At 36.7% G+C, this 20,681-nt stretch overlaps 3 protein-coding genes across 4 annotated transcripts in view; 1 reads left to right on the top strand and 2 right to left on the bottom strand.

Moving 5' to 3' along the window:
- Window positions 1-9,845: 9,845 nt before the first annotated feature.
- Window positions 9,846-11,885, top strand: LOC107691630 (transmembrane protein 126A-like). The gene is made up of 5 exons (XM_016490355.1): window positions 9,846-9,972; window positions 10,604-10,722; window positions 10,818-11,011; window positions 11,401-11,515; window positions 11,612-11,885. The coding sequence occupies exons 2-5, from the start codon at window positions 10,610-10,612 to the stop codon at window positions 11,808-11,810; spliced, it is 621 nt and encodes a 206-aa protein (XP_016345841.1). The 5' UTR covers window positions 9,846-9,972; window positions 10,604-10,609; the 3' UTR covers window positions 11,811-11,885.
- A 994-nt stretch (window positions 11,886-12,879) lies between these two features.
- LOC107691629 (CREB/ATF bZIP transcription factor-like) lies at window positions 12,880-16,380 on the bottom strand. Its single transcript, XM_016490354.1, has 3 exons — window positions 16,214-16,380; window positions 14,104-15,242; window positions 12,880-13,685 (listed from the first exon to the last, which is right to left on the bottom strand). The coding sequence occupies exon 2, from the start codon at window positions 15,214-15,216 to the stop codon at window positions 14,449-14,451; it is 768 nt and encodes a 255-aa protein (XP_016345840.1). The 5' UTR covers window positions 15,217-15,242; window positions 16,214-16,380; the 3' UTR covers window positions 12,880-13,685; window positions 14,104-14,448.
- A 229-nt stretch (window positions 16,381-16,609) lies between these two features.
- LOC107691627 (synaptotagmin-like protein 2) overlaps window positions 16,610-20,681 on the bottom strand; it is a 20,189-nt gene continuing 16,117 nt past the window's right edge. Inside the window, exons 10-19 of one of the 2 annotated variants that reach the window (XM_016490315.1) lie at window positions 19,524-19,577; window positions 18,994-19,088; window positions 18,691-18,807; window positions 18,357-18,526; window positions 18,163-18,265; window positions 17,928-18,089; window positions 17,598-17,694; window positions 17,404-17,503; window positions 17,108-17,313; window positions 16,610-17,022 (exon numbers count right to left, since the gene is read on the bottom strand). In XM_016490315.1, the coding sequence (XP_016345801.1) occupies window positions 16,877-17,022; window positions 17,108-17,313; window positions 17,404-17,503; window positions 17,598-17,694; window positions 17,928-18,089; window positions 18,163-18,265; window positions 18,357-18,526; window positions 18,691-18,807; window positions 18,994-19,088; window positions 19,524-19,577 (1,250 nt within the window). In that variant the 3' untranslated portion in view covers window positions 16,610-16,876. The remainder of the gene's footprint in view (window positions 17,023-17,107; window positions 17,314-17,403; window positions 17,504-17,597; window positions 17,695-17,927; window positions 18,090-18,162; window positions 18,266-18,356; window positions 18,527-18,690; window positions 18,808-18,993; window positions 19,089-19,523; window positions 19,578-20,681) is intronic. The other variant, XM_016490316.1, reaches the window with a different exon arrangement.

Below are 20,681 nucleotides of genomic sequence, written 5' to 3'. Positions count from 1 at the left end.
TGCAATGTGACACTGATTTTATACAATAGTATTTCAATAAACAAGAAGTTAAAATTAAGTGACTTAGATTTTAGACAAAATATTGACTGTTTTTGCTCAATGAAAATAGTGAAAATAGTTCCGATCAAAGCCACAGCAAAACTGCTTTGTGTCTCCAAGCAAAAAACAGCTTACTGAATTTACTGAATGAATCCACATCTTTGAACGAATCGAGTGAGTCAATGATTCAGTGACCCATTCATAAGGACAGTCACTTGCCTCGTTTCTGAATGAATCAGCCGTTTGAATGAATCGGTTGAAAGAATGAATAAATGACTCACTCATTAAAACTGACATTTGCCGCCACCTGTCTGTGTAAATGCATCTAATGCCACTTCAGATGCAGCTTCTGTTTCCTCAGCAGTGGAAAGACAGAGTTTGTTAATACTAATTTCATTTGAATGGTAACAACTCTACAGTTTCTTATTATTCTAACTGGATTAATTGAAACAACGTAAGAATCTGATGTGAAAGATGACACATTTAATAAGGTTAGGGGGGAAAAAATGACCATTTATAAACAAAGTGGGAAATGACATCTGTTTTGTTACATACAGCAACTCATTTTAAGTTAACTATTTCTTCCTCTTTCCAGTCACAGAGCACTTTCTTTTGAGAGTTAAGTGAGAGAAAATTTGTAACTTAGTCCAGATTGGGGGAATTGTAATGTTTAATAATTTATTTTGTTATGTAAATAATGTTTGCATTGAAATTTGCATAGATTTTTGTTTGTATATGCTTGAAGAAAAGTAGATTTTTGTTTGTATATGCTGTCAATTATAGTTCTTAGAAAGAAAATCGGAATTGGCAAAATTCGGTATCGGCAGGTCACACTTCCAAAAAATCGGAAATCGGAATCGACCAAGAAAATTGCAATCGGTGCATCTCTACTTGTGAGCAAGTGATGCAATTGCTAAATTTCTCCAAATCTGTTCCATTGAAGAAACTAACTCTTCTACATCTTGGATGGCTGAGGGTGAGTGCATTTTCTGCAGATTTTCATTTTTGGGTGAACCATTCTTTTATGTTTATGTACAGTGCCACTAATGATTAGAGAATGTGATGAATTTGATAGTCTTACAGAAAATAAGGTTGATTCCCTGGCAATGGCTTCTTTTGGTTTAGTGAGATGAAGATAAAATCTCAGGACTGATACACATCAGATGGCTCTTTTATCATTAGCATCTCACATTTAGAAAACTGAATGTTTCTGTTCCAAAACAAACCAGTAAATTGCTCCCACTCTTTACTCTAAATACTGATGTGACAAGAAGAACAGCTTGCCTCTCCCTCTTGGCATGCTGCCTCTGTCGACTCTGATAATTCTGCATTTCTCTGCTCCACCAACAAACTGGCAAAATAATGTGACTAGCTGAGATCTGTCCAGTATGAAATGAATAACTGCTTCATAACAGCTGAAGATTAGCTTGTTATTTGCATGTGCAAACCATGTTTGGTTGGGACAAAGAACCCAGATTATATTATAAAAAAGTGGATGCAAATGTTTTAATGGAGTGACTGATAAATCTAAGCTGCAAAAGTTTTATCCTCCCTCACTGTGAAAATCCTGGAATGCCACATCTGGAAGTGGAGCATAACAAAAGCTTCAAAACAGCTTATGGAACACCATCAGATATGAGATGCTGCCATAAGCAGTTATGGAAATTCTTAGCTGGTCTAATTTGCTGCAGTGCTGCCTGGTGCTCCGCTAAATTTATCTAAAATTATGCTAAATTACATCACTACCTTTACTCATTCGTCTTCTGAAAATAAGTTTTTCTGTTTGAAGAACTGCAGGCTGCTCACTATGACACTGGAACCCTTTCTGCTGAAGGTCTGCGTTACCATGGAGACAGCCAGAGATTGCAATTTCATATGATACTTATCTTAAAAGACTATGACAGGTGTAAGTCTGACTCACAGAGCTGCCTCACACTTCCTGTCCTTCATAATTACATCCTAAACCAACACTAGTTTAAAAGGGCCATTTCAAAGTCAAGTAGAAAAGTTTTAGTTGAAGTACATTCGATCATTTCATTCAATATGCAAACCGTGTTGTTTTAAAGACACCCTCCACTGACATCAGATAGCGTTGTGTTTGAAAGCTCTTTCAATTATACATCACAGAACTCAGAGAAATGCAGAAGTGCATTCATATTAAACATCATGTCTGATACGGAAAAGTGGCTTGTTCTTAGGCCTGTCGCAATAATCAATATATCAACTTATCGCACAATATATAAATTAATGTCACCATGTTTTTTGCATTCTACTTGCGCCTGTGTCTTTTGCAGGTTCTCGTACATAACGTGGTGTAGTTGGTGCTAGTTCAAATTTAAAAAATGCTTCTACTAAAAAGTTTCATCTGCAGATATGGCCTTGTTTAGGGATCTGTGCCTTTGTGTATACGGACATCTGACTGCTAAGTAGGGATTGTGTTTTTCAGCAATAGTGTGCACACTTAATTTACAGAAAAAAGAAGGTCCGGGAAAATTCTATAGATGGAAAAATCTAAGTTATTTGTGAATTTTTCTTTTTTCTACTTGTTACTTTGCACTTTTTGTTAGAAAATGTTTATTTACTATTTATTCAAGTTTTTTAAGGTATCTTATATTTTGATACTTAATTTCCATGATCTAAATATTCTTAAGAATTAAAAGTTTGTTGTCATTTGAAAGTGTGTTGGCCTTCTTGCATTATTATGCTGTTACATTATCATTATATATTCAGTGGCATAAAATGGTCTTAAAATGACAATAATATTGTTTATCGCAATTATTTCTGGGGCAATATATCACACAACAAAAAAAGTTGTTATCGTGACAGACCTACTTGTTCTAATGATTTTAAAATATAAAACATTAGAAAAATGAAAGAGTGAAATATATATAGTGTATTCAGATCGTATGAAATGCATTTTAATGTATTTTATTTCTTTCATTTTTTATTCAACCCTAAAAGATATGATTCATTAGTTCTGTCAAGCTCTACATTCTCTGCCCAGACAGACCTAAAGAACTCCCTCTGCTGGAAACACAGACTTATGACAACAGCATGAAAACAGCAAACCAACCACCCACTTGCACTGTACATCGAATTTAGGCTACTTAATACAAAATAAATAAATAAAATAAATCTAAAGGCATTAATTTAGATTAAATGCCTATATTTATATATATATACAAATATAATTTGACCAGTTAATTCATATTTTTAACCATTAGAAAATACACTGTAAATACTATATATTTTTGTTATTGTTTACATTTAGTGAAAAGTTTTGTGTGAATTTTAATCGTTAGCTGTCATATTTTATTATATTTATTCTTAGTTGAGATGCTGTTTTTTTTGTGCAATAATGCAACATAAGATAAAACAATCCACTAGATTTTAGACAATAAACAGTAAGTAATATTTTTAACTAACGAAATACTAACTGATCTAAAATATTTCAAACCTCAATAACATTTAGAGTAACAGATCTGATTACAGTTTAGCAGAAGGAGCAAAAAAAAGCTTCTCGTGGGACGGTCTCTCTGTGAAACAGGAGTGCGCCGTCATGGCTCTTCTATTAAGAGGGCAATGTCCAACCTTGTTCAGATGACAGTGACAAATATGGCCCATTAAAAACCTCTATGGAACAAATTGGCATTGTGGTTGGTTTCGCGATTAGACCGCAGTGGCTCAGTATCTAAAGGATTCCAATGAGCAGCTGTGATAGAGAATATTTAGCCAGGAAATCTCATCAAAAAGGACAGACTCTAAAAAAAGACAGAGCCGTTCCAGAGAACTTTTGATTCAAACAGTAAAATACTATAATGATCTGAACTCGGTGTGATACAACCTTATAGTAACCTCGCAGCTTTCCTGCCACAAATAACACAGGCCATTTCATTTTGGCTATTGTGTACTGCCAAAGCTACCATAACTCCTACTATAATGTTCTGTAGATCAAAATGTCAGGGCCTTTAGGGTTCCAAACCAACAGAATCTCAAGGTACCAAACCATTTTTATTTCAGATTTTTCTTCATGAAACACCGAAAGTGAACCTGCACACTCAGAATGGATTTTCGCAGAATTTTCAACCTATGCTGTCAGGTATGCATGTTTCCTGGTGAAAGCGAGAATAGGTTAAGCAGTTAAGAGGCTGCACTTCTCTGGCATGATGGCAAACCGTCCAGATTACACTCATGCTAATGCCTTCTAAGATGATTACTGCTATTTCAGGCAGTGACCTTAACCTTTAACAGCATTTTATAGAAAATCAACAGAAAGGAGACAAGTTTGACAGATCTACATGATTGTTTAAATTTGATTTTAGTATCAAAGATGCAAGCTAATTATACAGTTAGGTTCTAAATGCATTAGGTGGAGTCATCTGTGAATGACTGCAAGAGGGCAGCAAAGAACGTGAAGGCCTGTTAGGGTCACCTTTTCCAATTAATAGAAAGCAATCTGCCACAAACACAATCAGTGGGTTGAGGTAAAGGTCGGAGAAGAAAAAAAGGAATTCAGGTTATGGACAGGAAAAAGAAGGCAATATTTCACAAATATTACACTATCCAAGGCTAAATCCCTGCACCCAGATCATAATACCACAGCACCAGCAATTAAACACACAATTATGATTTAGCATATTGCATCTAAACACACTGTTTTTTAATTACGCAATTTTTCTGCATGACTAATTCTCATCCAACTCAGTAAGCTAAAGTCATAGCAAGCATAGGGCCTTGATTAGAAAATCTTGGCAAATGCAGCTAAAACATAAGTGTACGATTAAGAAATTCTGCATTAAAGTGCTTCTATGACCGACTACCATTTAAAGCAAAAGCTGTAATTTTCACAAAGCTCTGAATGACTTCCTACACTTTCATGAAAACCTATGGAATATTTACATAAAGCAAATATATAAACAAAGCAATTTTTTTCAAAGAAATAAGAAAGTACTTCATGGTGTTACATTTACACTTACATTTACATTTCTTAAAAGTGAGCAAATGCACTCAGCTACAAAATCAAAACCAGTTAGAAAAGACGAGCTGCTGATCTGATCATTGGTCACCCCGCACTGCACATTTCTGAGTTTCTTTGCTAATTGATCGAATGAACCTTTGCTTTAGACCAGAATAAATACCCGCATCCTGGTGAGAATGTTAACAGACTGTGACAGCACAGTGGTCCAACTCATTACAGAAATTATGATAAGACGTTATGTTCCATATTCCAGAATCATCAATTGTACATTCTATATTCAACTAATGAAGTGTCTAAACATTTAATAACATACTAAGAGGAAATCATGGAAGTCAAAACCACCTCACTTATACTTACTAAAAGCACATGAGAGCATTTGTCCTTAAGCTGCATTTGACCTTGAGTATGAATAAAGGAGTTAAACCAATCAAGATTCAAAACCAATCTGATTCTCCTTTACCGAAAAGACAAAAGCTTGCCTTTTGGAGATTTGAGCTTATGAAGAACACGTTTAAAATACCAGAGGCACAGAGAAGCATCTCCTGCCACATCAGCAAGGTTAAAAATAACTTTATTTCAGAAAAAAAAGCCCTAAACCGGCAGAATGTGCCCACTGCTTAAGAATGAACTATGAGCAAATGTCACATCAGCAGACAAAGCACATGCAACCTTAATGGAACAAATAATAAAAATGAAAACATTGACCTCAAGACATAAAAACATTGTTTTATATTAGAACAATAAACATTAGAACACTCTTGGCGTGAATAAATTCAAGCAAATATCCTAAAAATCAATTTGAGTAACATTTGTATGCTGCTGAAAAAATCACTTATAAATAACTTTATTTCGCATCTTGTGCTTTCATTTACCTATTTCCCTATTAAAAGGAAAAATTACTATTTTTACAAACATAAGCTTACCTATGAGAGCCTGGAAAAGACTGCTTTTGAAAATGCCCATGACTCTTAAGATGGCAGTTTTGAGCTGTTGTTCCTCTGGTTTCTTCAGTTTGGAGCAGTAGTCCTCCAGGAGGCATACTGCCCTGGCTGTGTCTGTAAGACAGAAAAAAATGTTATGCTACTGGCATTTTTTAATACAACATTTAATATGGAACATATAACATGCATTATTATTATTTATTATTACATTTATTTTTTTAATAAATGTCTTTAGAGTGCTCGCTCCCAAACAATAAAAATGAAAATGTATGAAATCAAAACTGCCACTTTTTACTTTTTTAAAGGAAGAGTTCACCCCAAATATGAAAACTTCTCAGTTAGACGAGTTTATTTCTTCATCTGAACAGATTTGGAAGAATTTAACATTACATCACTTGCTCACCAATGGATATTCTGCAGTTCTAACAGCTGATATAAAATAAAAACACCACAATAATCCACACGACTCCAGTCAATCAATTAATGTCTTGTGAAGAAAAAAAGCTGCATGTTCGTCGTAAGAAACAAATCCATCATTAAGGTATTTTAACTTTAAACCATCACTTCCGGCCTAAGTCCTTAATCCAAAATAATGCTTCCTTCAGTTATAAAGTCTGTCCCTTGCTGTCTTCTCACATCAAAATCCACTGACATATTTGTTAAGAACTGTTTTCGCTTGTAAACGGTACTTGATCTGTGCATTTTTCTCTCCCGATTCAGACGATTCAACTGTTTCACCGCAGTAAGCAGTATTATGGATAGAGTCAAAAGCAACGTTTTGAGGTTAAAAGCATTTTGATGCATTTGTTCACAACTTTTTGCTTCACAGGATGTTAACTAATGGACTGGATTCATGTGAATTATTGTGATGCGTTTGGCAAATGTGTATTTTTTGGTGAACTATTGCTTTAATGCACATTCCTAGTCAAACTGTGAATGATTCATTGATGCAGAATTCACTCAGTATGTCACATTAGAAGTAAAATGAGCTGCGAATAGTGATTTGTGTTGAATTTAATGACTCAGAATGACAATCTAAACTGATAACCAAGTTTTACTTCCAATGGGACATCCTTTAAGAACACAGCAGGGAAACTGTCATGCTTTTATAACACGGAAATCAGTTAACAACGTACAGAGACCCTGATTGACTCTTTACTACTGGCACAGATCATCAGAGTGACTGAGCATGACTCAGTCACTTAGTCACACAGACAAACAGACACTAGGGACAGGACGGGGGTTAATTACTGTCTTCAACAGAGCCCTCTGAGCAACATAAAACTTTAACATTTAAAATACATTGTAATCAGTAACATATTTGAAAATTATTACTGTGCATGCATTAATGAGACTTCTGCTAATGATTAACTACTACGACAATAAAATTGGAGATACACTACTTTCACAAAATGCATTAAAAAAATACTTGTACACATGCATGTCGTTTAAAGAGTAACTAAAGACATAGCTGCATAACAGTCTAAAATATAAATACAATCCAGCATCCGAGATCATCCGAGGTCATATGGCAAGTTGGCCATACTTGTCTATTTTTACAGACTACAAACTTACAGCAGAGTGTAATTACACTACTAGTATGCCTACATATAATTACACAGCTTTAAGTCCCTACTGCATATTTTAAGCCAAAAGTCAAAATAAAATAAGCATAATAAAAGGCACAGCCACAACAGTCCTGCTATAATATGATCATCTTTGCCTGCTTCAGCAACCACAATATATTCACCAAAACCAGTCCTGACTCCTGACATTCTGCATTACCCAAAGACACAACTATATAAATATAACTACATGTGGAAATTGACGTCATGCTATATTTAAACATTTTGCACATTCTGACAAACATTATGCATTCAGCTTGTATGACCTCATATTAAGAGACTGTAATATTCATACTTTAAAATAATTTTATCTTCACTAGATATGATTAAAATGATGAAAAAGAACACACAAAAAGAAATAAAATGCGTGTTCTAGGTTCTGTTAGTTGTCACCAGTAGAAAATTTTTAAAAAGTAAAAATAAAAAAAGATTTTTCAAGTTTGTAAATATATTAGATTACTAAAGAAGCCTACGTCTTGCAAGAAAATAGTATTTCAGAATTTCTATTTCAAAATTGTGACACTTGCAATTTCTTTGTAATTCTTTGTGAAATTTACTATTTATTTCTGAATAAAAATTGTTTCTACACAAAAAAAAATTTTCAGTGTACAATTTCTCTTATTCATTCATATAAATTTTAACCTGAAATAATGCCGCCTTAAAAAAAAGGTCCACACATTATGTCAACGACAGTTGTTGTATACAATAATCATGTTTTCACAATTATGTACATACGCTGATGTTTATTTCTCACCTCGTTTTCTTAAGGGCATAATTACTCCTTTATGTCCTTGTGGGATTGTCACGCACGGAAACAGCAACACAAAAGTTTCGCCCTCATCTGCTGTCAGTGTTTTTGAGAAAGTGTCACCTGCTAAAGCAGCAAGTTCCTACTCATTTCGTTGATGTAGATGTAAAAGCGAACAGAATGGCAGCTCTCGGGGTCGTTGCTTGTTATTGTCAAATTAATCAGGAAGAGACACGCGCCGAAATATCTTGCAGAAGAAAACACATGCTGAGCGCATGACTGTCGCACATGAGAAATAAATCCATAATCCGATAGAAAGATTGAATAGTGATCGAGTGCACCTTGGTGTGTATGAGTCCATAAGAAATATCAAGACTGCTCTCCAGTGTCCATATACTCTCGGTATTGAGCTCTCTGAGGATTATTTTGCTGGAATATTCGCGCAACTACTGACTCCTTAAATGCCTTTGGTGTTTAACTACATAAACATAATTCAATCACGCTGTCCATAACACAACCCATACAGTCCTGACAAATATTAAAGGCGCAGTGACTATCTAAACTAAATCTAACCACTAGTTTTTGCCCCAAAGGGCTAAATACATCAAATCACAAAGGGTCTCCAGTGCATGGCTTGTCTTGGATTAGATTCAGTCAACATATGCTGATCAAGCATTATTTTAAATCCTTAAACTGTCAATATGGAGGTCTCGCAACAGTTTGATGAATAAATAAGCATGACATCCTGGTATCTCGTGCCCGTGTCAGTTGAACAATGCATGCTTGTAAACAGTTCTTCAAGAACGACTTGTTCTGTACATAGTGAGAGAATGAAGTTCACGTGTTTTGTGTTTTATTTTCCGATCCTTGAACAGAAAAAAACAAAGAAAATTAAAATTGAAGACTTTAACGATCATCTTGCTGTCCAGTTTCACGTGACTTCAAAATTCAGCTTCAAGACACAAGCAAAACTATCACCATACAGGCAAACTGGTGTGTGAAATCCAGATCTCGAGGTAGAGACAGAAGACAGATTTAACTAAACAAGGCATGATGTATTTCCCCATGAAACAGCAGCCTGTCGGTGCGACGCCTGTCGGAAAACACCTGCAAGTTTCATACAGCTTTCCGATAACGCATGGCTCCACAATTGTCTCTGTAATTAAGCCAATCTGAGCAAATATATCCCAAAGGTCCTCGTCAAATGTCCCGAAATGCAGTTAAGAACAACTTCACCTCCTTTCCCGTCATTTTTTCTGTGAATTTTCACGGCATCTTTTGCCAAAGCTGGTTTGCAGACTCTCTCTCCGAAAGAACCGGTTCGCGGAAAAGAACCGAACTTCCCATCACTACTCTACGGTGGGTGCAGTATCACCAGCAGCATCATCACCAATTTCGCCTTAGCAACGAGAGGGTTGACCCGCGGTGATTGACAGGGCGCGTCCACCAATGGCGTTCGTTCATTCGGTCAGTTGGCCCACGCATGGACCAATAGGAATCGCCGTATTGTTCCTGGATCTCGGGGTGAAAGTTGACTGGAACATGTGGTTAGACATGGCTGCGCCCTGCTGGCATTGAGGACCGTGACTGTTGAACAGGGGATGGAAATAATTTAGCGCTTATTTAAAAGCGCATTCGTATGTAAGTAGCAATCCTACTATGCATAAATGAGGTAGTGACCATGTGCAAATGAAGCTGTAAATAAATAGACAGTATTACGACTGTGTTTGACGTTAAGCTGCACATCAACAGGCAAAACAAACCAGCTGTCATTTCGGTTGAATGAGTTACTGCTTTGACCGTTTGCGATGCGTCTCTTGCTATGAGCGCTGCGTTTTTAAAATGCCATATAATGTCATATCAGGTTCAGCTCATAAAGAGGCGCCTTACTAAAATATGTCCTCTACAGAGGATTAATATGAATTTCATGGATATCCAGATAGCAAGCTGTATAGAATGTATGAAAATAATTAATAGTATAATAATACGTTGAGTTATTATTAATCTTATTCTGGAATGTAAATTAAACAAAAGCAAAACTCACTGGTCGATAAACCGCTGCAGATTTTCTTAAGACAAACCAACCGTTGATATTTAAACAGCCGAATTTCGCGCTTCAGGCCAGTGACGTTTACATGTACAGTAGTTGTGATAGTCTCCAGGTCACCAAAATGAAATATCAACATTTTAAGTATGTTGTCACAACGTTGTTAGAAGGTTGTCTGTCTGCTATGAATCCGTTTGTTGATATTATATCTGTATCCCCTTTTAGATCAACATGACAGACAACGGGACGGTTGTGAAAGAAACAGGCCAAGGCCATACAGTATCCAGGGCGAAGATTACTGAAATACTGAATAAGAAGTTTGAAAGGCTCTCTGATATAGACAAGTAAGTTAGGGTTTGTTTGTTTTTACATATATGTCACAACTTTGCTTCCCCCACTGCAGTTAGCTGATGAAAGTTCCCTGTTCTGACCCCAACAGAAAACTCTTTTCATATGGCCCCATATATTTGGCTGGCAACGCTGGGTTTGCTGGCTTGATTGCCAACAGCTTTTACAGACGTGTACTAAATGTCACCCAAGGACGATTTACTTCCAGTCTTCCCATGGCTGTCCTTCCCTTTCTGACAACTGCAGCACTGTACACTGCGACCGTCTCAAACCCCTTAATGTCAGGTATGGAATGGATGTAGGATTGTATGAAGATTGGTATTAAGTGGTTTCCACGTGACTCGCGTCTAAACTTCAACTTTGACCTCTTCGAAAACGTCAGCCAATCGTTATTGGTACAATCAAATGACGTTATGTGTACGCGCCAGGACGAAAATCAAAACATGATAGGCTAGATTTTGTTTAATCGACACCTCGTTTTATTTCTGATCTATGCCATTACCAGGATTTTTACGTTCTAAGCGCAAGTACATTTAATTTCGTTTTGTTAGGCGTTTATTGTACACCTTACGCTTTTTTGTTACCTTGCAACGCCCTTGAGCAAGTCACGTGAAAGCTCCTTGAGTGTTTCTGAATGTTCTGCATTGTATTGAGTAGCTACATTGTAATTGTAGGTGATCTAAACTGCCCAACCTGTACCCTGATTAGAGGGGCTTTGGTTGGTGTGGTTGGTGGTGGCATATATCCCATTTTGTTGGCCTTACCTGTCAATGCTCGTCTTGCAGCCAGGTTAGTCCACAGTGTTACTACATACTGCTTTTCTTAAAAATAGAATGTGGCAAGTTATGTATGACTGAATATAACTGATCTCCAATTGTCTTGCAGGTATAACAGTGCACCAATGCCAGAGAAGGGGAACATGATACGCTTCTGGACGAACCTCAGCAAACCCGTCGTACAGAAGATGTATGTTGTTTTACTGCTGCAGGGTTTGTTTGGATCCTACTTGAGCTCTAAGCAGTTTGACATCTACCTAAAAATGCTGAAAATATCAGATTCTGACAGCAAAGAGCTTCATGGTTAGCAGTTATTGTTGGGTATTTTGATGACAATGATCATATTGTAAATCTTATTAAAAGAAGTGAAACACACATCCAGTGCCATGACCCAGTCTTATCAGGTTTTGTTCTTGGTTTTGATGTATTTTTGCTCATATACAGGTGCATCTCAATAAATTAGAGTGTGCATTGAATTTATTTAATACACGAGTTTCACAATTTGAGTTGAATTACTGAAATAAATGAACTTTTCCACGACATTCTAATTTATTGAGATGCACCTGTATTTGTATATATTTTTTCCCCACAAATAAACGTAACTTATCAATAAATTCAACTATACCTTTGTACTCTCAACCCAAAAGTTGAAAAGGGAGAAATCTACTGGTTTCTAAAAATATCCTAAATCACAAGTTGAGGTATTTGAAAACATTTAATGTAGTTTCTTATAAGTCTCTGAATAGCATTAACTGCCTGGACGTTGTGTTACCAGATACTACAAAACATTAATTAGAGCCTTGCCTAAACCATTTGGTTTGTGTGCATGTGCGAGAAAAATAGTGGATAAAAAGTGGTGTAAACACAAATGCCTTTTGGTAATGTACAACTAATAAAATGATCAAATGGAGAACATGTGGATCAATTACCAGTTTTTGTTAGCTACTAATAATAAAAACAATGCACTGGAAAACAAGCTTATGCATTATTTACAAGCTTATTTATAACTCATTTACTGCCACAAAGAGAGCTTTTAATCCGAGCTCATTTCCAATTCCCTACCCACAACAATCAACCAAACCGTTCTGAAATGTAATCAGAGTAACACCAGCATTAGCTTTTAAATAAGATGACCAAAATTCAATTCAGTCACAGTGATTCAGAAGATCCAGGTTAAAACTATAACATTTGAGAAAATACTACAATATTTGGGTCAATGAGAACTATATCAATATGAGAGATACTGTTAACATTAAAATTTACTTTGTGGACACTAACATTTTTCAGACATTGAAGATTTCAAAAGGTAGTTTTATAATCACTTTGAAATTATCCTACAAGCTGTTACCACAGGAACAAAAAGTTTCTATATCTGATACAGCAGTGTTGGCACAAATTAAGATGTTCTATTTACACCGACAGCAGTATGGAGTACCAGGATAAGAAAAATCAACTGCAGTTATACATTTCAGAACTGCTTGGGTTGATCTGCAATGCTGGAGCCACAGTCATTAGACCTGACCAACAATGGCCCAAACAGAATAGCTGTGTGTTTGTTTTTTGGGGTGTCACTGAATTACCAGAGCCCTTAAGGAATTTTGCAGTATACATTTGTATATAACGGAGAAACCACCACCACTCTTTATCCACCTTGACGAGAAGTAAGAAAAGGCTCTTGTAGAGAGCGAAGAAAGTGCTGTCTAAAAAGAGAAGGAGAGTGTAGTTAACATCTTAATGGGACACAAAACAATTTGCATTACTCAAATGAAAATTTATTACATTTCACTTCAAAACAGCTGAAGTCTTTGGATTTCCATTACATCTCACATATAGATGATCATACTCAAAAACCATGACCCTTTGAAAATTCTGTTTTAGAACATACCATTTCTCCTGACATCTGTCAAATAAAGCCCAAGTGCTTTAACAAATCAAGATGAAACACATGGAAATGACACAGATGTAAAATGTACTGTAGTCAAACATTACTATAAACAGGAGAGTTTAAATACTCATTTAGATGCTAAACGAGCATTACAGCATCTGACGTCTTTAGGGGTGTGATAAAGAATCAGTAAAAACTGTAACTTACACGGTTTCGTGTACTACCTTTTTTTAAATTTACCAGGCCATGATGCAAGCTGCTGGTCCCGATTCTTCTGCTTTCCCCACAGCAAAATCCACTTTAGCATAAAGAAAAATAAGGGTTCTACATGAAAAACATTCTTTAGAAAAATAGCGATATTTCAGAAAGGGCTCATCTATTTTCAGCAAAATACAAACTTGCCTGGAATCTTGTATTGAAATCAACATCAAATGTATCAACACTGAATAAACAGGTACATAACAGATTAATATATGCGGAAGCCCTTTGTGAAACATCACCCATTTACATAATTCTTTTAAACTTTTTTTTTGTCCACTTAACTACTTCCCTCAAAGTCTATTTTAACTGAAATTACATACTACAATTGCGTAATCCAATAAACATCCAAAGTATGTAATTCAAAAAACAGTGCTTAATTTCTTTTTGTAGATTATCTTCAATACTTTAAACAGATACCAAATGAAAATGAAACACAGAAATTATAGATTGTTTACAGTTCATATTGTGCCGTGAACTGGCAAAAAGCATTGTCCTCATCTTAGGAGTTAACCAGTTCTGTGCAGTCTTCTACAGCTTGATCCTTACCATGGATTTCAGCAGTCAAGGATGTTCTGTGACCCACTCATCCAGCATGGCGGACCAAGCACCTAGAAGAAAACTGTCAACAAGTTTAGCAGTAACTTGTATTGAAAGCAAGTTCAAAAGACATGCCATTCAAGCTCTGCACACATTTAAACAGTTAAATCTATATTTTACAACTACTGTCGTCATGTCCCCTCATTTACATCTTGTGCAAATGTTCAGTCTCGGGAAACGTTGAAAAGGTAAAATACTTGACCCTACATTTTATGCGACAAGCTTGAACTCTCTGCACATTTGGTGCAGAATTCCACCGAGACGTGGTCTTTGTCCACATGCAGGCAGACGCCACCTGCAGTATCTTTGTCTTCCACCTTCACCCTCTTCCTCGGCATGGCATAATCGTGGTCGTTCTCGTTGGATTCCTGGAAAAGTGAGGTAGAGAATTTCATGCCGTTCACACCGCTCAATCTAGACAACAGCTGAGCCAGCATGCTCTCATTGGCCAACACGGCTCTCAAGTACCTAGTTTCATTCTCCAACTCTTCCACTCTCTTGTTGAGATTCCCGTTTTCCTGCTGGAGAACACGGTTTTCTGTCGTCAAAGAACCAACTCTCTGTTCCAAGCCACTGACGTATTCTTTCTTCTTTAATCGGTTCATCCTCGCTGCAATGGCGTTCTTGTTGATGATCCGACCAGAGACACCTTGCAGTTTTGACCTCTGGACTGCACCTCTACTGCGGGATGAGGGAACGTCAAGCAATGCGCTTTGGTCTGTCTCATCACTGGTCGTCGTCTGTGATTCAAAGTTGACGAAAGTATCAAGCACATCGTTGTCCAGGTCCCAGTTGAGCCCGGAGCCAAGCAGGTCATCCAGGCCCCAATCATTGGTGTCACTTTCTGGAGAAGTCAGCATGTTCGTTTCACTTGTATCACTGGCTTTCGAAACACTATCAATCTCTTGGGAGGTACTTGTGCATGTGATGTCAGCGTTTAGGCCGCTTCTTCCTCTTTTTCTGGTGATCATGGCTGTGTTCCTGGATATTGTGTAAACGGCATAGAAATAAAACATTAGGAAATTAGCAGAAAATAAATAACAGCAAGAATTTGGACACAAACGCGCTCACTTCAATAAAACAAACACACTAAGCACTATTCTCTTCACAAAAATACTTATTAGGATATGAGTTTAACAGAGATAGAGAAGGATACAGGATATTAATAAAATGCATATATACTCCTAGGTTAAGTGAAAGGATTTAAATATAGAATCGCGGATGCTCTATTCTATTCTGGATCTTTAGGAGACCACGGATTTAGTCTGGAGGAGCTGAACACGCAGCGCCAGGTGGAGCCTGGGGAGAAGGAATGGGATGGAGCATCGAATAATTATTTAAGTAGGAATATTTGTGTATATACGTGTGTAAGAACAGAAAGAGCAAAAACAAGGAAGAAATTGATAATAAATAAACTATGACTGCATAACAGCAAAAGTAGGTGGCGATATGCACACAGGATGTAACACGCCAAAAAACGGAAGAAGAAGTAGAACACAAAAACGAGATTAAGGAAAAGGACATTCTTAATCTCCATTCACTTTTTATTTTATATGGGGGAGACGCAATAAAAGTTAAGGGTAAATAAAGCTGCCAATCCACTGAACATTTCGCGAGGGCGAAATGATGTAAATTTTGGAGTTCCAGCTTAAAATATCGCAAAGAATAAACGACCAAACATCCAGATGCCTTCTTTCGCGGTTAGCAAACAATATTTAACAAAACACTGATATATAGGTATTTTTATAAAATACGTTTAAGTCAATGCATCCTCTTTCTTTTAATATAATAATCAATATGTAAACAACTCTTAATATCGAATATAACAACGGATTTAATATTCGCAGAGGTTTCGATTAACGTTAGCAGGCCGCAGCAACGCGCCTTGGCCTGAGTGACAAAGCAGATTCCTCACGTAAAGCAAACTACACAACAGTTATATATTTGTTTATAACCGAAGCAACTTACCTTAAATTGAGTACTGATGTCTTGTGACGTCGATTGGTTGAGGGGGAAAAAAACGAGAAAACGAAATTAACAAGAAAAACGTTATTTGAGCTCAGACGCTGCAAAGCCAAATTACAAACAACGCACTTCCAACGACACTGAGAGGAACTAAAATGGCGAGTCCTGAAATATCGCGATACTTTACGTATACGTAAGCATTGCTTCTCATAGAGGAGGAGCAAAGATTGGATGTTGTTGTTGATTTTTCCAGAATCAGTGTCTGTCACAGTCTATAGTTCCTTCCACGCAACTAAATTTACTTTGTATTTATTACTAGATGTTCAGAATTGTACATATACAAGTGATTGCAGTTGGACAATTTAAAGTTTTTATTAAAATTAGTGTCTTATAGTGCTCTTTCGTGGCAATTAACAAAATATCTTATTTGCAGCAAACTGACAGATTTTTAAACAGGCATTTTTATTTTAAGACATTAAATACACTTACTTTACAATAATAGGCATATTATATTTTTCATTCTCTTTGTTTTCCTCAACAAAAATGTCAAGAAACCATCAAGTTAGTTCCTACATTACATACTGTCTTCCTATATAATGCATTCTTCATGTTCACAATCATTTTTCATGTATTTGTTCAAAAGTGTCACCATGCCTCAGTTTCTTACTATCTAGACATTCTTGCCATGACCATCATTCTCAAAGGTACAATATCTTCCACCCATTCATTCGGAAATTGCATCATTCTCTCCCACAGGGCTGCTTCAGCAACATTAGAGTCCATCCAGTTCACCTCAGTGCCATAACTTTTTCCTGCAATAAGATAATATTGACAATCAGTCGTGACAATTTTACATTTTTTTTTTTTACGTATGGCTGTAATTCCTCTTTCAATTACCTGTTCCAGGACCCAGCCTAATACCCCCAATGAAGTGGTTGTTGAGTCTGTCGTGATCCCACACAGTAAGCTCCACACAGGCCTCTTTGAGGTCCTCTTGCCTGAAACCATCATACACCATGGTGTGGTTAAACACTGGGTTAGATGCCCTCTTCAACACTTTGGTCTTCTGACGGCTTTTTCGGCTTGTATCTGGGAGGACTGCGCTGAAAAGGCAAAATTCACACAGGATGGGCATCCCACATCTGATGATCCAACACATATACAAATGTATCCAATAAAACAGCTATAAATACCATTTCACGAAGGGGTCAATGGCAACACCTCTGGTAATAGGCAGATTCTTGCATTCTTTCACCCATATTTGCACCTCACCATTCCCCTTGTTCTTGTGACCTACAGAATTAACATGTTATCAGAAAGGAAGATGCTTCTAAAAATATATATTTAGTCAAATAAAATGTCAGCATCATAAATGTCAACAGCTTACTGTGAGAAGTCTGTGGGACAAAACGCAGAGCTACTTTAATCTCTGCACTCATTTCCACGCTGCCGACAGAATTTTTTGGGCTGGTGGGAACCTGAACCTGGGTTGATAAAGAAAGGCAAACTTTAGAGGAATTCTAACAAACATGACCTCATACAAACAGGATTTTAGATGTATTGTTCACATTTTTCTAAAAAAAAAAAAAAACATTTATTTTGCTGTCCATATTTTCAACGATATTAACCTACATACAGATTGGTCTGTAAGCCACCAGTTAAAAACTATCCTAACAGGTTATTTTGTCCAAAATAGACATGACTATTGATATCTTACCCTTCCTTTGAGTAAATATTCATTCATCTGAGTATTACTGAAATCCCATTCGGCCAAATCGAGCTCAACCTCTCCAAGAAACATGTTACGCCCAAACGTATCATTGTGCCACACAGAGGTGTTCAGCTTCTGGGTTTTCAACATCTCCATTGGAATCTTAAACTGCACAGAAATGACAACTTTGATCATCAAATTCATTTTAAAACATATCTCAAGAAGTTTAGAATTCTCATACCCGTAGGATTTCGTTGTAAGCTGGATCCAGAGTCTTCTTCCTCACACATGTTTTTTTCTTTCCATATTTTGCTTTGTCAGGTAACAAGTAACATTTAACATACCTGAAGTTCAATCAGACAAAGCACATATATTATTGTTTATCCATCTTGAGAGAATTTATATTCTCCTGATCAGAAATATTAGTTCACTTACGGATCAGATCGGTTCCTTTTAACATCCGCCACAGCGAGGTCCTTGCACTGCACAACAAAGATGTGGAACTCTCCCAGTTTTTGCACGTAGTGAATGGCAAACTGGATCGTGCCTTTGACCTCCACATTACCAAACTCACTACTGTAGATGCTCATTACACTACCAGTGACCTATACATACCCCATAAAACACAGATCCGTACAGAAATCTTTTTATAATAGCATGTTATCATAGTGTGAAAAAAAAAATAGATTCATCTGTTCATTTGCATTATATTTGAGCAAAAATAGTTCTATTCAGAATCACTGGGTTGTGTTAAAAACGGGATACATACAGAGGACATGGAGGCCACTTCAGAGCAAGTGCTAAAATTAGAAGGAGTGTTGCATGTTCTCAGTCTGTCATAGTGGAAACTGCTCACTGAGGCACAGTCACTGTTTCTGCAGGCCATCTATTAGTCACATGCACAAACAACATGAGGTTGTTAGCATTTATGCAGGTTAATAAAGGCAGCAAATGTTGGTGTTTGGTGATAGGTTAAAACATAAAAATAACACTTTTTAGAACTAATCTAGGGTGGAGGCTGTTATTCAACATTAGCATTAAAGAGGCTCATGGGTTTTGGTTTGTATTTTACCTCTTGTTGCATGAATGCAGGCACAGACATACTCATCATCTTCACCTGTTCTGGGTCGGAGAAGGACGTTTTGGTGTTGGAAGTGACTGCAGACACTGAGACAAAGGAAACAGTCATTTAGTGGATGCCCATTATGGATGCAGACAGAGATTAAATGAATATTGAGTTTTGTTTTTTGTTTAGTGGAAATAACTAATTGTGAAGAGTTTGTGTCTAGTCTAGAGTTGTTCATTTTGAAGAGCACATTTTATATGAAGAATTGATTTAGTTACTCCATCTACCTCACCATTAGATGCATGTTTTGGGTGGTACGGAATGTAAACCACTTTAATTGTTGCCTTTTACTTTACGTTACGTTACTTTAATAATGTAAATGTATAATACTCAATGAACATTAGTTTAAAAGCTATAGCAGAGGCTGATATCAAAATCATTTAAAAGTCATTAAAAGACTATTTGAAATGTAGTTACTTTATTACTGATTTATTATTATTACGGTAATATATTTCTTAAAAAAGACAAATATTTACCATTTTCCATACTCAGCCCAATGTCACTCCTTCGATCAGTCTTCCATCTCTCTTCTTGGTTCAGATGACAAAGTATTGTTAAATAAAGATTTAAACAAAAACAAAAGGTTAGTAAAATGCAGTACAGCATAAAAAAATGACCGAGAAACCTGGGTATACTATCTTTTAATTACACTAGACACATTGGGAGTTCTAAACAAATGTCCAGCAGAGGGCGAAAAAGACTGCAACAGGTCTGTAAAAGCCATGATCCTCAAAGACCAAAACATTTTTGACTTTATCTTGAATAAGGTCTTAACGGGGTCATATGATGCGATTTCAATTTTTCCTTTCTCTTTGGAGTGTTACAAGCTCTTGGTGCATAAAGAAGATCTGTAAAGTTGCAAAGACTAAAGTCTCAAATCCAAAGAGATATTCTTTATCTAAATCAGCATACTATCATCTCAAAAACATTGCAAGAATTAGATGTTTTGTTTCCAGTCAAGACTTGGAGAAACTTCCCACATAGCAATTTTTCTCTGGCCCAGCTCCGGCCCACACAACAAGCTTTTGCTTGGCCCACATACCGCAATGTATTACGGTACTAGTGTGGACCAGGTCTGGATTCCAGACAAGGGCCACACATGGGCCATTATTGGCCCAAGTCTCAGCCAAGTTAATTACCCATAACTGGCCCTGAATTGGGCCAGATCAAAATGTAACAATGGAACCAAAACACAACCTTAAGTAAACCATATCAACACCAATCTTTAACCAGAAAGACCAAAACTGAGCCACACCTGAGCCAGATCCAGGTGAACTAAATCTGGCAGCCAAAATATGGGCCATGACAGATCCATATCTCAGCCACCTGTATGACCATAGCTGGCCCTATTCTGATCCTATACGCTGGACCAGATGGGTTCCACATGTCAGCCTCAACAAAACCATAACCAAGCCACTTGATACACACCCCTCCCAGATGAATAGTCACAACAACGACAGTATTCTGAACAAATATTTAATCATGTTTAATCAGCAAACCAAGTTGAATGAATCTCACACCTAACATGCTTATTTGTTTTGCTTGGGCAGTGTTCTCACCCTGTTGAAGTATGGCAGTGTGAATTGGCTTTTAGGTGCTTTGGAAAACAAAACAAAAAGCAGTAAATATATATA

Source organism: Sinocyclocheilus anshuiensis, unplaced genomic scaffold, assembly GCF_001515605.1.
Source record: "Sinocyclocheilus anshuiensis isolate Anshui unplaced genomic scaffold, SAMN03320099.WGS_v1.1 scaffold186, whole genome shotgun sequence".
Taxonomy (NCBI): Eukaryota; Metazoa; Chordata; class Actinopteri; order Cypriniformes; family Cyprinidae; genus Sinocyclocheilus; species Sinocyclocheilus anshuiensis.
The sequence above is the reverse complement of the archived record's forward strand: the minus strand, read 5'-3'. Positions and strand labels throughout refer to the sequence as shown.

Bases quoted from the DNA above. Each gene is read 5' to 3' on its own strand.
- LOC107691630 (XM_016490355.1), top strand. From the start codon at position 10,610: ATGACAGACAACGGGACGGTTGTGAAAGAAACAGGCCAAGGCCATACA. The intron at 10,723-10,817 runs GTAAGTTAGGGT...TGACCCCAACAG, and splicing joins AGGCTCTCTGATATAGACAA to AAAACTCTTTTCATATGGCC. The intron at 11,012-11,400 runs GTATGGAATGGA...TTGTAATTGTAG, and splicing joins CTCAAACCCCTTAATGTCAG to GTGATCTAAACTGCCCAACC.
- LOC107691629 (XM_016490354.1), bottom strand. From the start codon at position 15,216: ATGATCACCAGAAAAAGAGGAAGAAGCGGCCTAAACGCTGACATCACA.